General features: G+C 40.2%; 2 protein-coding genes across 3 annotated transcripts in view; one reads left to right on the top strand and one right to left on the bottom strand.

Moving 5' to 3' along the window:
- The window catches only part of JAK1 (Janus kinase 1), a 34,327-nt gene extending 24,694 nt beyond the window's left edge, over positions 1–9,633 (top strand). Inside the window, exons 17-25 of the mRNA XM_081011735.1 lie at positions 887–1,038; positions 1,394–1,544; positions 2,324–2,418; positions 3,388–3,580; positions 4,267–4,391; positions 5,293–5,465; positions 6,203–6,320; positions 7,924–8,034; positions 8,211–9,633. Coding sequence (XP_080867861.1) covers positions 887–1,038; positions 1,394–1,544; positions 2,324–2,418; positions 3,388–3,580; positions 4,267–4,391; positions 5,293–5,465; positions 6,203–6,320; positions 7,924–8,034; positions 8,211–8,312 — 1,220 coding nt within the window. The 3' untranslated portion in view covers positions 8,313–9,633. The remainder of the gene's footprint in view (positions 1–886; positions 1,039–1,393; positions 1,545–2,323; positions 2,419–3,387; positions 3,581–4,266; positions 4,392–5,292; positions 5,466–6,202; positions 6,321–7,923; positions 8,035–8,210) is intronic.
- A 609-nt stretch (positions 9,634–10,242) lies between these two features.
- RAVER2 (ribonucleoprotein, PTB binding 2) overlaps positions 10,243–20,086 on the bottom strand; it is a 42,154-nt gene continuing 32,310 nt past the window's right edge. For both annotated transcript variants that reach the window (XM_081011761.1, XM_081011760.1), the window contains exons 10-14: positions 17,937–18,048; positions 16,033–16,181; positions 13,826–13,915; positions 12,401–12,526; positions 10,243–11,780 (exon numbers count right to left, since the gene is read on the bottom strand). In XM_081011761.1, the coding sequence (XP_080867887.1) occupies positions 11,634–11,780; positions 12,401–12,526; positions 13,826–13,915; positions 16,033–16,181; positions 17,937–18,048 (624 nt within the window). In that variant the 3' untranslated portion in view covers positions 10,243–11,633. The remainder of the gene's footprint in view (positions 11,781–12,400; positions 12,527–13,825; positions 13,916–16,032; positions 16,182–17,936; positions 18,049–20,086) is intronic.

The following is a 20,086-nucleotide window of genomic DNA, read 5'->3' as shown; positions in this document are numbered from 1 at the left end:
ATACTGAATGCCATAACATAATTGCACACTGGTTGCATTTACATGCTCATATCTAGGCTTTGACTCTCTGCTTGCAGTACTTTGTTCCTCCTTTTGTGTGAGCAAACAGACAAGCCAGTTAACTATAGTTTTTCATTTTGTTCAGTGCTACTGAATGGCAGAAACTAGGGTTCTGAAGCAATTGACTAGCCCATGATATGAAGGCAACTTTGAACTTGTTTGTGTTAAAAAAAAAGTGTTGGAATAACTCTTGATGATGTGCAGCCCTGAAATTTGGTATACATGGGTCCAAGAGGCCAAAATTACTGGTTTGGGTTTTTTTTTGAAAATGTGATATTTATACACCCTTCTTGCAATATAGGGCACTCAAAGGACACCTCAAAATGGGCAGATTGTTTACACAATAATTAAGAATGATGTGCGTATATAGATCAAGATCCTTTGAATACTAGAAAAGTGAAAAAACAAGATTTAGCAAGTTTCTCCCTAGAAACAAGAGGGCAATAAATGAATCTTTCAAGTGACTCAGGTAGTTCAAGGCTGTTCGCACAGCTGAAATATGGCAGATACATAGAATTGTAGATTGGAAGCGACCACATGGACCATATTCAACCTTCTGCAATGCAGGTTTTTTTTTTGCCTGATGTGGGGTTCGAACCCACACCCATTCCATAACTGCTTCCAGATTCTTTCCTTCCATGTATTTTCTCTATAGGAGTGGCTATTTCTATTAATAGTTCTGTGCTTACGTTAAAAGTGAGTCTCTTCAATGTACACTCCCCCCCCCCCAAAAAAAAAGTAGTTTAAAAAGGAACATGTATTTAAGCAACCAATACCATGACTCGCTTCAAAACCGTTTTCACCTCAATTTTTTGTTTCCTCCCAGAATGTGTTGAGCGCATCCCTTGGCTTGCACCAGAATGTGTAGAAGACTCAAAAAAATTAAGTGTGGCTGCTGATAAGTGGAGCTTTGGTACAACACTGTGGGAAATTTGCTACAATGGAGAAGTGCCACTTAAAGACAAGACATTAGCAGAGGTAAGGCCTGGGGGGCTGTGGCGTGGCGGCGTTAAGGTATCCCTTTCTTACTATATTTTGCCTTTTGTGGAAATACATTTTTAGCTCTCTTGTAGAAAGCGTGTAGGGCAAGTGGAGATGTCAGCCGAAGAACCTTTTCGTAGTGCGCAGTAGAGTTTTACAAACAGAAGCCACGTTCTGAGTAGCCTAATTAAACCCCAGTGGGGTTTTGCAAAACCTCAGTCCACTGCTAAGAGCTCCCCTACAAAAGGATATTTCCTGCTGGAAGGCAGCCTCTTATGAAACTTGGGGTGTGAAAGAAGGCATGTTTCCTAGCTCCAAGAATAACACAGGTGTCTCCCAACCAATCTTGCAGAAGGAGAGGTTTTATGAAGGGCATTTCACGCTTCCAGTCCCATCCTGCAAGGAGCTGGCTGACCTGATGAAGCAGTGCATGCACTATGACCCCAGCCAGAGACCATTCTTCAGAGCAATCATGCGAGACATCAACAAGCTAGAAGAACAAAGTAAGTAATCTATTTTGCTTATTTCCCCTCTTCATTGTCAGTTTTATTTTCTTTGCTCTGTGGGATACATTAACATTAATGAATTTGCAAACATCTTGATGGCAGTATAAAAAAGCCATATATAATCCCCCGCAGGCACAGAAGGGATTTGCTGTTCAGAAAGTAAGATAGTTACCAAGATGGCTCTGTACATAAAAATCCGCAACCCGATACTGTTTTGGATTGCCGTTGTCATGGAATATTGTTTGTGTTACAGTAGTTATGGAAGCATCCAGGGTGACGGAAGGGTAGAGCTGTCAAGCTCTGCCTCACCATCAGTTCCTGTGTATTAATGATTATTTTGCCAGTGTTAATACCCCTTCCATAGCCCTTAGTATACAATGAGAGGTGGTGTGTAGTCTTATTGCCCACACCTTGTGCTATGATTCTGCTTGCCTTGGTGAGAGGGTGGTTGGCTCTTGGCTAGGAATAAGACTACAAGGTTTACTCTGAACGTTCAGAATGGAGCGGGTGACTGCTAATCCCTGCCCTCAGATATTGCCAGCTTCCCTTTGCCAGTTTAACTCCCTCATTTCTAAAACAATTGTCCATCTTCTGGGAAGATTTTTACTGGGGCCAATGATTTAGAGGAAGATACACAAATGTTAGGAATCTGCAGTTTGACAGAACATTCAGCAAGGTGATGGGGTCTGTTGAAATGCAAAGTAAGCGTATGTAAAAATAGATTTGAAGGGTAAAAGTACTCATTTGTACCACACTAATATTCTTACCTGTGTCAGATCCTGATATCGTCTCGGAGAAGAAGCCTAATGCGGAGATTGATCCTACCATTTTTGAGAAACGCTTCTTGAAGCGCATTCGTGACTTAGGCGAGGTATGTTTACTTCTATTGCTGCTGCTCAGTATTTTTTGAAGATTTGGCACTGAGGTGCTGTACAAGGTGCTCTTATTCCCCTTTTGCACCTGTAGTCATAGTGTGCTGAAACATAGATGGCTTGTATTTTTGTTGTGATCATTCAGCATTGTGTTCCTTCTATTGTTTTTAGAGACGGGAATAACGTGTTAAGTCAGCCCATTTCTCTGTGCAGGTTAATGGATTTGTTCATATGTTTATAGAGCAAGTGAAGTGTGGAATATTCCCTTCTGACATAAGTAAATATGCATAGGGCTCCAAAAGCAGCACAGAGTGCAAAGGGCAAGGTTTCTGAGTAGAGATATGCCTTAGCTCAAACCTGCCTGGGAGTCGCACCTCTCTTGGTGTAAGTTCCAGGCCCCCGTTTTACTTGTAGCAAACACTTCAGTGAGACAAAGCACCTCACACACGTTTTATAGACATTCTGTTTATTGCTTGACATCTGTGGTAACTAAGTAACACCATCCGGAAGGCCACAACTCCCATTTGCCCCATCCAACATAGTCCAACGCCACCTGGAAGGCTACTGGTTAGCCACCCCTGCTAGATATGTTCTGGTATTGCAAAGAGGGACTGAAGCAGATACCCGGAAGCGCCCAGCATAGAGTGGTTTTTGGTCCATAAGGGTTAAGTGATTGTCCCAAGAACCACAGATCCACTAAGCAATAAAGCCAGAAGCAGATTCAAATGTCTGTAAAAGAAACCTAGCAGGGATTTGGTTCGTATTCATTTTTCTTCTGTGGAACTTCTGAATAGTGGAGGTCACCCTGTTATTGCAGTGGTTTGCTGATCACGAATGCAGCCTATCACTGGGTATCATTGAAGCATTCTCCTAGGTGAAGTAGCTGCCTCGCTTTCTCTTTCTCTCTCTTTTGCAAAGCAAGAGTGTGGGTGGCTGACCATGTTTTTAAATTTTATTTTTGAAATTAGGGCCATTTTGGAAAAGTTGAACTCTGCAGGTACGACCCTGAGGGTGATAATACTGGAGAACAAGTGGCAGTAAAGTCACTGAAACCTGACTGTGGTGGGAACCATATTGCTGAGCTAAAGAAAGAAATCGAAATCCTGAGGAAGCTTTATCATGAAAACATCGTGAAATACAAAGGAATCTGCACCGAAGATGGTAAGTCTTGGAAGTTCTGTAAATGTTTTGAGTTTTCCTGTTTACTTTTAAATTATCCCTCCTCCCCCCCAGATATCTTTAGGAAAAGACCAATTACTAAATTCTAGCAATACAATACACTTAATCCCATTGAACATATTTATTATGCATGTTACATCCCCTGGTTATGGCAGCTGGGAAAATGGACAAACTGACCTTTTTTCCGGTCATTGTGAATCATTCTTTTCCTTGGAACGGAAAGATATTAGGAGGGATGGAAAGGTGTTAGGAAAACACTGGATTAAATGGACCATGGAAAATACTTAAAAGTAATACTTGACCGCCCTGAGACCCCCAGGTATAGGGCAGTATATAAATAATAGTAGTAGTAGTAGTAGTAGTAGTAGTAGTAATAATAATAATAATAATGTGGTCAAGGGTGTTGTGTATTGAATTTGCAGGCACAGCACGGTAGCAGAGCAGCCAGGAACTAATTAAGGGAGGTAGTGATTGCTTTTAATTAGCTGCGTTGGGTAGTCCTAGCCTAGGTGTCTATATATAGCAGCAGGGCTGGGGTTTTGTTTGTCTTTCTACTTGCTTGCTGCCCTGAATAAAGATGTTACCATACTACCACTGGCTGGACTCACTATATAATAGGTGTTGACTCTGAAAATTGCTTGAGATAATTTTGGCTTTCTTGATCAAAGGTGGAAATGGAATTAAGCTGATCATGGAGTTTCTTCCTTCTGGAAGCCTAAAGGAATATCTTCCGCTAAACAAGAATAAAATTGGTCTGAAACAGCAATTGAAATACGCTGTACAAATCTGCAAGGTAATGCTGTACATATTTTAATATCTAGTTGTAGCAGTGTCTTGATGTTTAATTTTCATTCATGTGTTCAGAATTGAAATATCTGTTTAAAATCATAATGCATGAATATGGGGGTGGGTTGTTAGCTTTTTGAAAAAAATAATTTATTCAACATTTCCATACCAGTTAAGGCCAGCCTTTCAGTTGCAATAAAAATGCAAGAATAAGCCAACTGAGCAAAAAGGCTAATAAAAGCTAATGGGACAACAGCCATAAGCAGCTTGGATAAATGCAAAAAGTATTTAGGGGTTGCTTAAAAGGCAAGTTCCTGGGGGGGGGGGGGACAGAGTCCACAAGTGTGGGGGCACCAGTTATTGACCTTGGTGATGGCAGGATACAGGTCCCCTGAATCCCACTTTGGGGTTTAAGGAGTTTTAAGGTGTGTGTAGCTGGTTCTTCATACAACCTGATACCAAACCATGTATATCCTTCACTTTATCTCTGCTCCAGGTTTCTTACCTTTAACGTGCCCCATGTTTTATGAGGTGAATGATTTCATTTATGAAAGTTGAAAACGATGTTGAAAATGATAATACAGCCTTGTATTAAAGTGAGCTTTGTTGCTAATTTTCTCTCTGGCTAAATTATATGTAACCAAGCAGCAGCAGAAACAGAGAGGACTTTTTAGAAAAAGTAAAAAGAGCCTAAGGCCTAGGGATTCTTCACACTGCCATGTGCTTTAGTTCCAAAACTCTAGCTCGTTCTGTAGGAGGGTTCAGACTATAAGCACTGAAAAGCTTACCAAACAGAAGGATTGGGTGTACAAATTCTAAAGAACATTGTTAGAGGTGCTTGAGGTAAAAAGCATTAATTGCAAGAGAATGAAACAATACTTGAAATTTTGTGTGTCTTCAACCATCAGGGAATGGACTACTTGGGATCTCAACAGTATGTTCATAGAGACTTAGCTGCAAGGAATGTTCTAGTTGAAAATGAACAAAGAGTGAAGATTGGGGACTTCGGGCTAACCAAAGCAATTGAGACGGATAAGGAATATTACAAAGTCAATGATGAAAAAGACAGCCCTGTGTTCTGGTAAGGAAGAAAGAGAGATATATAGTGACAAGCTAGTAAGTTTTTGCTGCAAGAGATATTATTTTTAGCTGAAACTGCACTGTGTGTCACTACGGATTATCCTCATGGTAGGTGTTATCAATAAGTAATGGGAGGTTTTAACTTGATAATGATCACTTGACCATAAGAAAGGGTTCTTGTATTGCATTTTCTAGTTCAAGAGCAGTCTGACAGGTGGTGGCATGTACATGTATTTATTGATGCATTTTATGCTTACATTTATGGTTAGGTATAGGAATTACTTGCAAAACTATAAAGTGCCTCATAGTTGTCTTTGCCTGAAAACAGACATAGGCTGGATCTATACTGATCTGGAAAACACTATTAAAAAAGTAGTATAAGCTCTCAATGCAATTTTACATTGACGATGGCTCACTGCTCTACAGCGCCTTCTGGTGTCACATTTTTATAACACGTTTTTAATGTTTTTAACTGACCAGTGTAGATTAGTCCTTACTTTGATATTTGTTTCTCTTTACAATCTTCTCCTACCTTTAATTATTTCAATATTTGTTTCTTTCTTGTTTGTTCAATTGATGCATAATACTTTTGTGTGAAGCATATGGAGTCATCTTAGTAGTTTCTGTTGCGACGGCAACACCACTATCCAGAATTCCACTATTTAATGATGCAAAGTGAGTTTTGGCTTTTGTGCTGCAGTTGTACCAAAAGTAAATGAAAGTGTTATATGGTTACAGGTATGCTCCTGAATGCTTACTGCAGAGCAAATTCTACATTGCTTCAGACGTTTGGTCTTTTGGAGTGACCCTCTATGAGCTACTGACCTATTGTGATCCTGCATGCAGTCCAATGGCAGTAAGTAGCTGTGAAAGGAAAAGTTCTTTCCCATATGCTTTCTTCCAAAATAAGAGTAAAGTGTGTGTAAGTGCTTTAAGGGGTCCTCCCCCCCCCCCCCCAATAATCTTTAAAAGTCCCAGATTTCAGGGCAGTTAAGTGTGTGCATACATGGATAACACTGCATTTAGGGGAATGTTGTTCACTGTCTGAAAATGATTTCCCCACCCCCCCACCCCCGAAGCACTTATGAAACTCCTAAGCTTAAGTTGGGATGAAATGAAAGGATGAACATAGACCTTTTATTTGATGAAAATGATCATACTTTATATAGATGGTCCCATGATTTCTGTTTGAAACTAGTTATTTATGTTCACAGGAGAACCATTACTACTTCTAGGTTGTCTAGGGATCTTAAGAAAGCAATTTGATATATAGCCAGTGCTTTTTTTTCTAGACAAATAGGTGCCAGTACTCACCATGAAGTTGTTACAGTTAAGGGTATACACTACCTGCACCTCTTTGAGTACCTCCTGAAAAAAAAAAAGCACTGGATATAGTCATTATAAAATTGGGTTACCAGTTCTTAAACTTCTCTTTGGGTGCCTTTAAAACTCTCCAAGCGCAGGCTCCCTGTACTTTAAAGTTGTGCTGAGCTTGACCTGGAGGACACTTGGTTCTCGTTTTTGTCTCATGAGACAAAGATGTGTAACTAACACACACACCCTCCCTCTCTATTTTGGGAAATTTCTCTTTTAGGGGTCCATCCTTTGCAAAGATGTGAAACTGTTCCTAAGGGGTTGGGCGTCCCAATCCTTGGTTAGCTAGACACAACAGGTCAACAAAGAGGGAAGGAGGGGTTCATTCAATAAACTGAAGCCTGGATTCTGCCAGTTTGTCTCCCCAGGTTTCTGTAATCCGCATTGGTCTCTACAGCAAAGCTGACTTGCTTTTGTTTGCATTCCATTTATCGTAACCCTCCACCCCAGTGCCCATGCTCCCTCCCCTTCTACCTATGTACAACCCAACATTGCTGGTCTTTGGAATGGCAGCTGTGCATGCATACAGTGGTGCCTCGCAAGACGAAATTAATTCGTTCCGCGAGTTTTTTCGTCTTGCGGTTTTTTTCGTCTTGCGAAGCACGGTGTCGGAAAAGTTTTGGAAAAGCTTCAAAAATCACCAAAGTCTTCAAAAACCTCAAAAAAGGCTACCACACCGCGTGCTATGAGTTGCTCCTCGAAGTCAAGTCGCAACTGTATTAACGGTTTTAAGAAAAAGGAAACAAACTTGCAAGACGTTTCCGTCTTGCGAAGCAAGCCCATAGGGAAAATCGTCTTGCGAAGCAACTCAAAAAACCAAAAACCCTTTCGTTTTGCGAGTTTTCCGTCTTGCAAGGCATTCATCTTGCGAGGTACCACTGTACGTATCCCAACTATTCCCCCCACCGTTAACCTCTCTTCACCCACCTCCACACCAATAGTCCAAGGTTCTGCTACCTATCTTTGGGCCCTTGTCATCAAGCAGGCACCACTCCTACCCTCTCCCTTGACTCTTGCATCCAGCCCAGCCGTACCCTTTTACTAATAGAGAAATGAGATTAAACGTGGGTTTTCATAACTTACAGGAATTCCTGAATATGATTGGACCAACTCAAGGCCAGATGACAGTGACACGGCTTGTGCGGGTATTAGGAGAAGGCAAACGTTTGCCATGTCCTAAAAATTGCCCACCAGAGGTAAGGCATTAAGAATTATTATGCATCGTCTTGTGTTGAGCAAATTCCCATCAGCTTGATGTTTATGAGCTTTCACAGGAAAAAGCTCTTTTAATCACAATTTGTATATGTAGACACAAACTTAATGTCCGAATCTTTCGATGTGTAAGCCATAACGTACCCTTTTCATTTACTAGGTTAACCAACTGATGGGGAAGTGTTGGGTTCAAGACCCAGGTGAGCGGACAAGCTTTCACAATCTGATTCAAGGATTTGAAGCACTTATCCAAAAAATGTAATCCATGCATTTTATACTTGCCACTTAAATGTTTTGAAAAGTGTACAAGGCCTTTTTTTTACCTAGTGTAATTTTGTACTTTGGTAATGTTGTGTCTGAAAAGGGTTTTTCTGTTTGAGTAGCCAACACGTGAGTCCGATAAGCAGCAGAGAACATTGCTGAACATTTTGCCAGTTCATATATCTGTGCCAACAGGGTCTACCTGTAGCATCTCAGCTGCTGGGCCAAGTACTTTAGAGGGAGGGGAAAAATCTTTTAAGGCTACTTGTTAAGTGATAGGTGCCTATACAAAGTTTGAATCATGTTGTATTAGAGAGCAAAAGATGATTTCCAAACAGTGTAGTGGCTGTCATTACAGTACAAAATGTTAATCATGGCAGATAAATAGAAATGTTCTTGACAGCATTCAAAAATGAATATTAAGGAGGTGTGCTAGATAACTTTGGTTGGAATCCAACGCCAGTTTTGTCCTACACACAAAGGGACTTTGGATCTGTGCCACACATCCCAAGCTACTTTTTGAGCTTGCATCAACTTGCAAAAGTGGTTTGTGTTCAGCAAACCTGAAGTAACTCCTGTCATCGCAGCATTGTTTCTCCCTCTTGATATATATTTGTAGCATTTGCTTTTAGTATATTCATTAAAATCCAGACACCATTGGCACCTTGTCCTGGAGCATTCTGCTCTAGTCCAAAATTTCTACATCACAGAAGTCAGTCCTTCTCATATTTTCCTTCTCTTTTAAAAGGAAAACTCTATATAATCTTAGGGGTGCAAAAATAATGTCAGGGGAAAGACCACTGAAGCATGACAACATTTGGGGTTTTTATTGGGTAACAGATTGCAAGTGACAATTAAGCAGAATAGTGAGTTTTGAAGACATTTCTCCAGCAAGGCTGAATGGTGCATGGATTTTAATGCACACTCTGTAAATGAAGATATTACAAGAGATAACATATGCCAACCTGGAGTAGGGGGGTGGATGTAAATTATTCCTGCATTGTGCACTTGCTAGTAGGATTCAGTATGTTCTGCAATGAAGAGAGAGTCATGTACAAGCTCTGGGGCCAGAATGCATGCATTGCCTTACTCTGTAAATTTGCTTGTCTTAACAGATGAAAGACTAATTTGGAGGCTAGTCTTTTTCCTAAAGTCAGATATTGCTTTTCAGGAATTATTCAGAATTTGCAATAATGTAATGTGTAACAAATTAGAAATGCTATCAAGTAAAGAACCCTCTTGCAAATCCTGCCTGTTTCCCCCCACTGTACTCTGTATGCACTTTGTTATTCTTTATAAAAAATAAAGATTTTATCAATTAATATTAATGCATTGCCTTCATTCGTAGCTGAGACAACATTTCTCAAGGGGTGTTGGCTGTCTTGAGTGCACCTCTAAAGGTGAAGTCAAACTGTTGGGAGAATCACAGTGCCAGCTATAACCTCACTGGTACTGGCAGCCAGTTTGCTGTGAAAATCTGGGCCCTTGCTGTGCAAATAGGTTAGTACATAAGTACAACGTGAATTAAATAGAGCAGCGCTTCTAGGTCACAGGTGAGGGGTAACCTATGGTGCCTGGAGGTTGCCCAGCCTGTCCAACAAACTTAAAAATTCAAGCAATATGACCTCCAGTCATGTTAACAATACCACACATACACTTTAGGGGATCACTGACTTTTCAAGAAAAGAGTTGTCATGTACTAGGGTTACAAATATTCAACTAGCTCAACAAATCAAGTTTTCAGAAAGGTAGCCCTGCCGATATTTGACATGGCTTCCTTTTTATTGCACCCTAAGTGTCTTTAAAATGTGCCACAAGACTATGCATTCATAGGACACAACTCCTCCCCTTTCTCAGCTTCACAACAGGCCTTTCCCCCCTCCAAAACATTCACAATGTACCTTCAGGAGCACACAATAAGCCACGCCAGCTTTATACTTCAGTGTAGCTTGCCAATTTATTTACAGAGAAATTGATTGCTCAGAAAAGATACATTCAATGTGAATAATACTAAACACAGAGAAGAAAAATCTTGCTATGATGTTCTGTTACTTCTGAATAATGTATATTAGTTTTATATAACAGCCTCCTAATCAAGAAACTTGTAAACTGCACCTAACTTTAAATCTGACTGGATTTCAATCAGGCTTACCTTGATTTCTCTTCACTGGAGACAAGCTATGCTGCCTTCATTGATGTACATTTCTTCATAACCTCCCACTGCAGATTTTACCATTGCTAATGCTGGGCCTCATGCATTTTAAATCTTACTTCAGAAACAAAAACCTACAAATTGGGGTCACTATGGAAAATGGCAGCTGTATTGGTTATTTCAAACAACAGGAAAGTAGCTTTCTGTGAATCTTAGTTAGAAATAAATTAAAAGCCAGCAAAAAGCATGAATACACCACATTCCACCCGGGTCCAGTGAACACAAATAATTGCCATGGTTATAAAGTGCAAGAAAAGATACTGAAGAATTTCCAAGGTGGCAGTGATTAATCAAGAGTACTGTAGTATAGACATAGGGTGTGGAGCAGATAGATCCTTAAACTAAATGCAAGTCAGTAAGATAGCAATGCATTCAGTTCCACTGGATACTAAATGGAAATTCACATTATTTTCCCCCAAAGAAACCAATTAACAAGAAATAGACTTAGAAGCCTAAGACTATAAATGCACAGCTAGTATCAATTCTCTTCATGGAAATTTTGTCATGCACACTTGGTATTGCCAGCAACCATTTATTTTAATGAAGTGTGTTGATATCTTCCTAGCGTACTTCCACTTTAGCAGCTACAACTGCTATTTTATTATTTTTTTAATCCAGAAAAGATCTGCCTACTTTGACTAGACTGTACTGCAATGATTATACTCAACCTAACCATTGTCTGGGCTGTAATCCAATATGCAAGCCCCATTAAAGCCAATAAAGGAATATTGCTATCAGGATCAAACATGAACTTAACTTTGCAGCCAGGAATCTAAATCTTTGAAGGAGGAAAAACCCAGCACAATTGTTTCTTTAAGACTACCACTGCAACTTCCCCAGCAAGAACATTTCCTCTCACTCTTATTTTATTGATTCGAGAAACATTCTCAAGGGGGCAAAGCTGCCATTTCTTTAAGAGCTTAAGAAATAACTTAATTGTCACTCAATGTATAGAAACTAGTCTGGAGGGTATCTGCCATTAGTAGCTCCCCACACACAAATTTACTCAGAGAAACTACATAGATTGGTTCTCCAATATCTACAATACATATAAAAGTGAAAGGTAAGGATGACATGAATGTGGCTTTGACTCCAAGCAAGATGCTGATCTTAATAAACACGTTTTCTTTTAAGATACAATTCTGCATAGTGTACTCCCGAGCCCTGAGTTTGCTGACCAACGTATTCCACTGGGCCATCTTCTGGAGTGGTGATGAGGTACGAAGAGCCCCGCTTTTCATTTCTTATTGGTGCCATCTAAACATCATAAAAGTCCATTATTACAGCAATGTGTCTGCAGTTATTTAAAAGAATACTGAATTATCCTTTCTATAAGCAAACTATACTGCTCTCTAAGGATGACCAACACTAGATCTAGTTACGTAAATAAAATAAAATAAATGGACTAGGACAAACCATAAGGCTACTTGGAATGTTTTTCAATAGCAACCAAATGAAGTCAAAAGACTTTGTATAGCAGCCCTGACAAATTCTTAAGCTGCATTATGCGTTTTCTGAACACTAGGTGGCAGCACAAGACATCAACCTAGCAACATGTAGGTGCCAACAGAGAAACAGACTAGTATGCAGAACTTTTCCAAATTGGTCTCTCTGCTTCACTCTCTCTCTCTCTCTATATATATATAATATAAAAATTTGACTACATTTCATATGTATGTGTGAAGGAATTCTAGCTCATTTATTTATTGCACTTTCATCCTACTCATCCACTGCATTTGGAAAGCTGTACCTAACGAAATTTCTCATTTGCATACTATTTAAAAATACATGAGAATGCTGAAAGGCTATCCATCACAGATGTGTAGTGTAATTTATCAGCCGCTTCAGGAATATGCGTGCCAACTCTTTCCTCTTACCTTCAGTGGGTTTTGAGGCGCCAGTGGCAAAATGCCTGGATGGAAGGACCCCTGGGTGGCAGTGTAATACGATGGCATGACTTGCAAGTAGCTACTGAAGTCCCCATACACTCCACTATCAGATTCCTACATGGAGAAAACACAGAAAGGGAAACACTACGGTTGCTGGCCACTGAACAGAAACGGAGACATATTTCCGGGAGAAACGATTAATCATAAATTCTGTGACAGAAAGAGGAGAGTATCAATGTGCAGGCAACCCCCAATTTGCGCAGGGGTTGCAGTCCAGGTCATGATGTGTGACAGCAAGAGGGTGCATAAGCCCATTTGACTGTGCCTGCTTTTCCTACCACTTCTGGGTCTCTGCGATGTGCACGTGTGTAGTCACACCTCAAATGGACACACACAAATCTGTTGTTGCCTGTATTCAAAAGTACAGTGGTGCCTCGCAAGACGAAATTAATCTGTTCCGCGAGTCTCTTCGTCTTGCGGTTTTTTCGTCTTGCGAAGCACGGCTATTAGCAACTTAGTGGCTTTAAGAAAAAGGAAACAAACTTGTAAGACGTTTCGTCTTGCGAAGCAAGCCCATAGGGAAATTCGTCTTGCGGAACGACTCAAAAAACGGAAAACTCTTTCGTCTAGCGAGTTTTTCGTCATGCGAGGCATTCGTCTTGCGGGGCACCACTGTAGTGTAAGTTTCTTAAAGGCAAAGTATCTCTGAGAATCTCCCTTTACTGTTTGGGAAGAGTGTATTTTTTTCTCAGACATCTGAGCCAGAAACATGGTCAGTACCAAACTTGGGAGATGTTTTACCCCAAACACCAATGAAAACCAATTCATTCTGTTTTTCAGATGCTGTAACCTTTGCTACATCACCTTGTTAAAATGCTTCCCTAAAATTACAGGCGTTTTGACAATGGTATTGAGATTTTGCTAGAGCCCAATGAACAATTTTCTTGATTTCCTGTGCCCAGATCAGCAAAGGAAAACTCAAGCAATTATAAATGCAGATCATGAGCATAAGAGGAATGCACCTCATTCCATTAAAGGAATGTTTCTACTACCAACAAATACCTATCCTATAAATACCCTGGATAATTTTCATTTATGAAAAGAATCCCACAAAAAGGGAAATTCAGAATTCTACGGTTCACACTGCCTAGCCTCCCCCCCCCCCACCTTTTAAGAAGGATAAGCTCAAGTTTGCAAAGAAAAAAAAAATTATTCAAATAGTGTTTGGTTACTTCATGGCACACAGGTGTCCTGAAGATTCTGAAATGTGGTTACTGAAAGAACTTCAGGGAGAAAATTATAAGAAGTGCTGTGTAATCTCGTTAGTTTGGTTGAATTTCAAAATCTAGCCTTGTTTACTGACAACCTTGACATAGGCTACTGGTGAAGCATACTGAATCATCATCCACTTACCTCTGAGCCACCATTTTCTAATTCCCCTACTCTAGTTTGGATGGTATGGTATGCCTGGGCATATTGTTGATACCACTGCTGGACTGAATCCTGCAAAAGACAAGGCAATTTTTAATTTATCAACTTATGCAATTTCGCACCATGATTAATATGAGATATTAAAAGCACAAGCTTTGCAAAAACAAATACATATGCTTGTTTTTGTTAATCTGGATCAATCTGCTCCATCTGAATGCAAGAGAAAGTTAAGGTGGTGCTTTCTCTGCTCCCACTTACTTATTCTCTTTCATTTCCTATAGCTAATCACTCAGCAATATTTTGTGTTTTTATATGTGCTTACCTAGTTGATTCCTTGATTTATCAGCTTTAGTCCCCCAACAATATCTAACAGGTTTATAACTTAAAGGTTTTTCAGGAAGTACTGGAAAATATTTAATACTCAGGGTCTTGAGATATTTTGACAATCATAATCCTATAATTTATGCAGTAATTTGCACAGCTACAGGAGAATTAATAGATTGGCTCCATCTATTAGGCACATCCTTTAATTTAGAAAGAAACCAATACAGTCCCTGTGACAAATTTCGATTTGTGGAAAACAGCTCAAAGCATAAGAAAATTCTTGCCCATCTATTCCAGCATCCTGTTCTCAGGACCTTACTTAGTGTAACTGTTGTTGCAGTCATCCAAGTTTCTGCCCTTGCGTGCTTATCTGTATTTCTCAAATGTAAAATCCTCTGTCTCGGCTGAAAGATAACTTTGAGTATTACAGCAAATAATGCTTCTTGGCTAACAGGTTGTAATGTCTTTATACACTTGGATGAGAATGTCAATGTGACACGAACTGACTTAAACTCTGGCTTTTGAAAATATTTGCAAGACTAGTTGAAAACCAACCAGGCTGAAGTTGTCATGAGACCCATTTTTAATGACCTGTTGGCCTCTATTATGTATACTGACTGACTGTCCAGAAAAAAATAAAGAAGAGGATGAAAGGCCAACTGGAATTTGTGCAGGTTAGATAAACTGAGTTAAAACAGAAGACTAAATCCAAGTCTTGCCATCTGTTTAGCAACATTCATCACAAGCTAAGGTAGAATTTACTTAGAATGCTTGTTATTTCAATTTTTATATGAATAAATTTATATTTTATTATGTTTTATTTTATAAATGCTGTATTTGGTGAATTAATCGTTAGTTTTGCTGCACCCTGGCTTGCATAATCAATAACAAGCTAGTAGCTACAGTGTATTTATTTGAGGGGGGCTGGTCTGGTAAAAGCTAATTCAGCCCCATGTTCACAGAGGAAAAGGCGGCTTTCCCAGCAACATTCACAGTTCAGCACTTTTGGCGTGGATTAAATAAATTATGAGAAATGCCAGTGAGAAACTTAATCAAACCAGCTGATTATCAAATGCTCTTAATTCTCTCTTTCAGGATTCAATAAACTAAGCTGCTGTAGCAGCTCAACTAGATCAACTTCCCCCAAGCCTTAAAACAGTGTTGTACATGTGTGTCTGCATGCCATAGCTACTTCTCATCAGTGTCAGAAACTTCCTGAATGGAAAACAGTGCTGGTGATCCCTCTCGAGTTGTACTGGGTCTACAGGACATACTTTGCCATGTGGTTCCAGGTGCACTATTAGCAGCCCCTCACCAGTTTAGAATCATCTGCCTCACTGTGCTTCCATATTAAATGGTGCCATTTGTGTCTACTCCCATTAAATGTATGAAAAGCTGTTGACAGCAGGATTGTCTGCCAGCAGAGACCTACAGAATCCTGCTGTCAACAGTTTCCACAATTAGCAGCAACACACTCAAGGCAGACCAGGCACTTTAGAAGAAAGCAAATTCACAAGAACTAAAAAAGTGGCAAAATGCAAGACAGGTAATAGTTATACTCTTCCCATTAATGTTCTATTCAAAACCAACACATAAACCATTTTATTCAACTTTATCAGTTTCCTGCACAGAAAGGTTCATGACTCTGTGAATGGTATTCCAAAGCTTATACCATCCCTTACATCACACAAAACATTTACCAGCTAGAAATCTGACTCACTGTCTGATGCTTTTAATGCATGATAATTTATGGGTCTCTTTAAATGATCATCTGCCTAGAACCCAGTCATGCTTTTATAACAAACTCTGACCCAAACAAAACACACAGCCACCAGCTGCAATGAAACCATATTCAAGCCACATACCTGTGTGTAATCCTCATACTGCGGTGAATAGTTAAAATAGCTTTCCACCGGTTGTTGCGCTGTGGTTCCCTGAGCAGCTGCAGCACTGAGTGAGTTATTTGAAAGTCCGGCCTGCTGCTTAGTATTACTGGATTTGCTGGCAATTGCTGCTGCTCAAAAAAGAAAAAAAGCATTCTTACATGTCCTTTAAGATCGAAAACAAGGCTTCATCTAAAACAGAATGTTCACCATCAATCCATAGCCCCAAAGGCCAAAGCTAGGCTGAAAAAGGAAGGAGTGATGTTGAGCACTTGGTTATCACCCTGATTGAAGATCTTATTCTTCATCGAAGTATAAGTTCCCATGAAATTCTGGCAGTAATACAGAACAGCAATTTTGCTGACTAACCATTGGCTTCTCTCTTAATATCAGAATCTAGGCCTCGATTGGAAGCCTCTACCAACACTTGGGAAGAGATAGAGCAGGCATTTAAGTTTGTATAAAACTTTTTTCCTGTCTTTTCACTACTATTCTGTCTTTTCACTACTATTCTGACTTCTATATATGCTTCTGTATCATCACGGAGCCCTAGGTTCCTGATTAAAAAGTTCTGATTTAAAGGAGTAGGTTGTAGTCATTTACTTAAGTTATAACTGGGATTCACAGTTCCTCAACTTCCGATATATAGGGAGCATGACAGACAGATGGTAAGGCACCAGGCCAGATCAAATGCAGAGGCTCAGAGGCTTTTTGTAGAGGAGAATCAGGGGGTAAGGAGCAAATGCTCTCTTGAGGCTGTTTTCCCCTCAGCCAGGAACCTAGCTGGGAGAAAATGAGCTAAAAATGGCATAGAGCATTTGTGGTGAACGATCAGTGGAATATGCAAAGCACTAGGACTGCCAATTCTCACCATAAATGCCTCCCCACCTCTGCGCATTTGCACAAGGATGGAAACCCCCATGTTTGTCTCATAATGGGTAAGCTCTGGCCTTAGGGCTAAACTGCATATTATGTTGGAGCTTTGTTTTTGGTGCTTCCAAGTAAATCCTTTCTGTAAAAACAGCTGTAGGGGGCTCCCATTTTTAACTGGGACTATGGGCATTCAGTGAGGGTTGTCCCACTGTACCCTACCCTATTGCAGTTCTGAAACTCACACACACGCATAGTTGCAATTAGCTGCAGAGGCAAAACTAGCAGAATTAAATTAAGACACACGTTTCCCCTTGCAACTAATAGCAGCTCATGGAGTGGAGGCTTTGGTGTGCACAGAAAGGATTAAGATACACGCCCCCCTCCCCCGTGGGCCTAATCCAAAGTGGGTGGGCCCTGCTGCCGCTTGGCAAGTCAACAAAACATGTAGTATTTTGGCTTTCATTATCAGCATTTTCTTGGAGTTAAATAGGTGGGACACTGACTGTTATGTGCAATGTAACTTGTTCAAGACACACAGTTTAGTTGAGACCGTGGATGAGTTAGTTTGATCATATGAAATTAGATTAAGAAGGCAAAATCCAGTGAAGGTGAGTGGTGCATGCTCTAGTAATCTTCCACTTGGATTACTTCAATGCGCTCTACGTGGGGCTACCTTTGAAGGTGACCCAGAAACTGCAATTAATCCAGAATGCGACTGGTGACTGGGAGCGGCCGCCGAGACCACATAACACCGGTCCTGAAAGAACTACATTGGTACCCAGTATGTTTCCGGGCACAATTCAAAGTGTTGGTGCTGACCTTTAAAGCCCTAAACAGCCTTGGCCCAGAATACCTGATAATTTTTTCTTTTAATGGTAATCTTCTTAAAATGATTTCTTTTTAAATAATTTGAAATACCGCGGTCGCTGGCATTATTTACAACTACAGTAACCACACTCTCCCTCTTGAGAAAACCCAAGGGTTTCCTTCAGAGGCACCGGTTACCTGCTTACCTGAAAGACAGACTGAAGGCAGCACACTTGCTAAGTTCAAGTAGGGATTGGTACTCAGATGGATTTCCTTGGGAGGTTCTCCCAGCAGAGAGGTCTGGTTTTTTGAAGAACTCTGAAGTAAAAAGTGAATAAAATTCGACACGTCTACTAAAGGTTGAACAACATAAAAAAATACATTTTGAACAGATATTGAAATTAAACATCCTATTAGGGAAATTTTACTTCTCATAACATAGACCCAAAGAGCTGAAGAGATTCAGGCTGCAATTCTATAATCCTATATAAGGAAGGAAACAGTAACTCAGCATTATGGCAATCTGCTGTTTAGGGTGGGTGCCTATGTGAAGATGAAGAGAGAAAATGGGTATAGAAACAAACAAAACCAAAAAAAAAGGGTCCAAGAATGATATTCAACTGTGTTATCCTGTTTGTGCAGTGGACTTCTGCTTCTATAAATGGGATTTAACCTTTCCTCTCTTCCTCACCCTCCTTCATGGATCACTGCCTTGTCATGGGAGAAAAGCAATGACAAACCTAGACAGCATCTTAAAAAGTAGAGACATCACCTTTCCAACAAAGGTCCGTATAGTAAAAGCTATGGTTTTCCCAGTAGTGATGTATGGAAGTGAGAGCTGGACCATAAAGAAGGCTGATCGCCGAAGAATTGATGCTTTTGAATTATGGTGCTGGAGGAGACTCTTGAGAGTCCCATGGACTGCAAAAAGACCAAACCTATCCATTCTGAAGGAAATCAGCCCTGAGTGCTCACTGGAAGGACGGATCCTGAAGCTGAAGCTCCAATACTTTGGCCACCTCATGAAAAGACCCTGATGTTGGGAAAGATGGAGGGTACAAGGAGAAGGGGACGACAGAGGACAAGATGGTTGGACAGTGTTCTCGAAGCTACCAGCATGAGTTTGACCAAGCTGCGGGAGGCAGTGGAAGACAGGAGTGCCTGGCGTGCTCTGGTCCATGGGGTCACAAAGAGTCGGACAAGACTAAATGACAACAACTCTTCCTCACTACATTATCCTCATTTATGCATTCTCTGGTGGGTTGGGAGACACACCCAGATGTGAGCAGGACAGGGGAGAGGAGCAAGAGGAAGTTGCATTTCATTTACAGGCGCCATACTGAATCTTGCCCCCACTCTGAATTTTCATAAGTTGTGTATGCATAAGGCGTGAATGGATAAGAATTGTATGACTCTTCCTCACTTTCCAGTCATTGTTTCTTGAAAGACAAAGGAAGAACCACAGGTCAGGTTTGTATCAACACAGCAAAAACATACATCTATTTACTCCTAGCGGACGTCTTGCAAACCACCACTTACATGGAAATTACGTTAATGCAAAAAGGCTCCAGTTAAAAATGTGTTTCCAAAGTAACCTGCATTTATTCCTTGCCCAAGAATAAACACTCTTCCCTCTCCATAACACTCTCGATATGACTAAAATCAATTTAGATTTCAAATCTTGGTTAAGATTTTATGGGGGTTTGTCGTGTTGTTGTTGTAGTAGTTGAAAGAGACCCTGAGGGTCATCTAGTCGAACCTCCTGGAATGCAGAAATCACAACAAAAGCATCCATGACCCATAGCCATATTCATGCATTCATTTGTTCGTTCGTTTATTTAAGCCTGTTTCAGATAATTGCAGTTAATGTCACTGGCAATGATAATGCAGTGTTGCACTGTGGTTAATACAGGCAGTGGAATTCAATGCAATCAATGTAAAGTGCTGATGATATCGTGACCTAACTCTTCTTAACTGCAGTTTAGAAAGCCCATTTAATTATCTCTGCACTGGTCCCAATGCACTGTTTTGAAATTTTAACTAAATATAATATACTTTACATTATAAAAGAAACATTGATTATCTATACATCAGATTCTGCTGCACAATAAAACCCCCACACAGAATAATTACAAATATAAAATTTCAGCTGGGTAGTTATTATTAAACAGCACTAACATGTCATCTCCTGCAAGAATAAGAGAAGTGGTTTTAAATCCATGTGAAATTAAGAATGAACAGTAATGGAAATATTACATGAAGGTGTTATTTCCTATGGACTTTAACAACACCAGCACCCGAATGGAACTGCAATACAGTCATACTTTGGATCCCAAACACCTTGGCACTCAAATGC

The sequence above is a fragment of the Podarcis pityusensis genome, assembly GCF_964106645.2.
Source record: "Podarcis pityusensis genome assembly, chromosome: 6".
Lineage (NCBI taxonomy): Eukaryota > Metazoa > Chordata > Lepidosauria > Squamata > Lacertidae > Podarcis > Podarcis pityusensis.
This window is presented reverse-complemented; position numbering and strand designations above follow the sequence as displayed.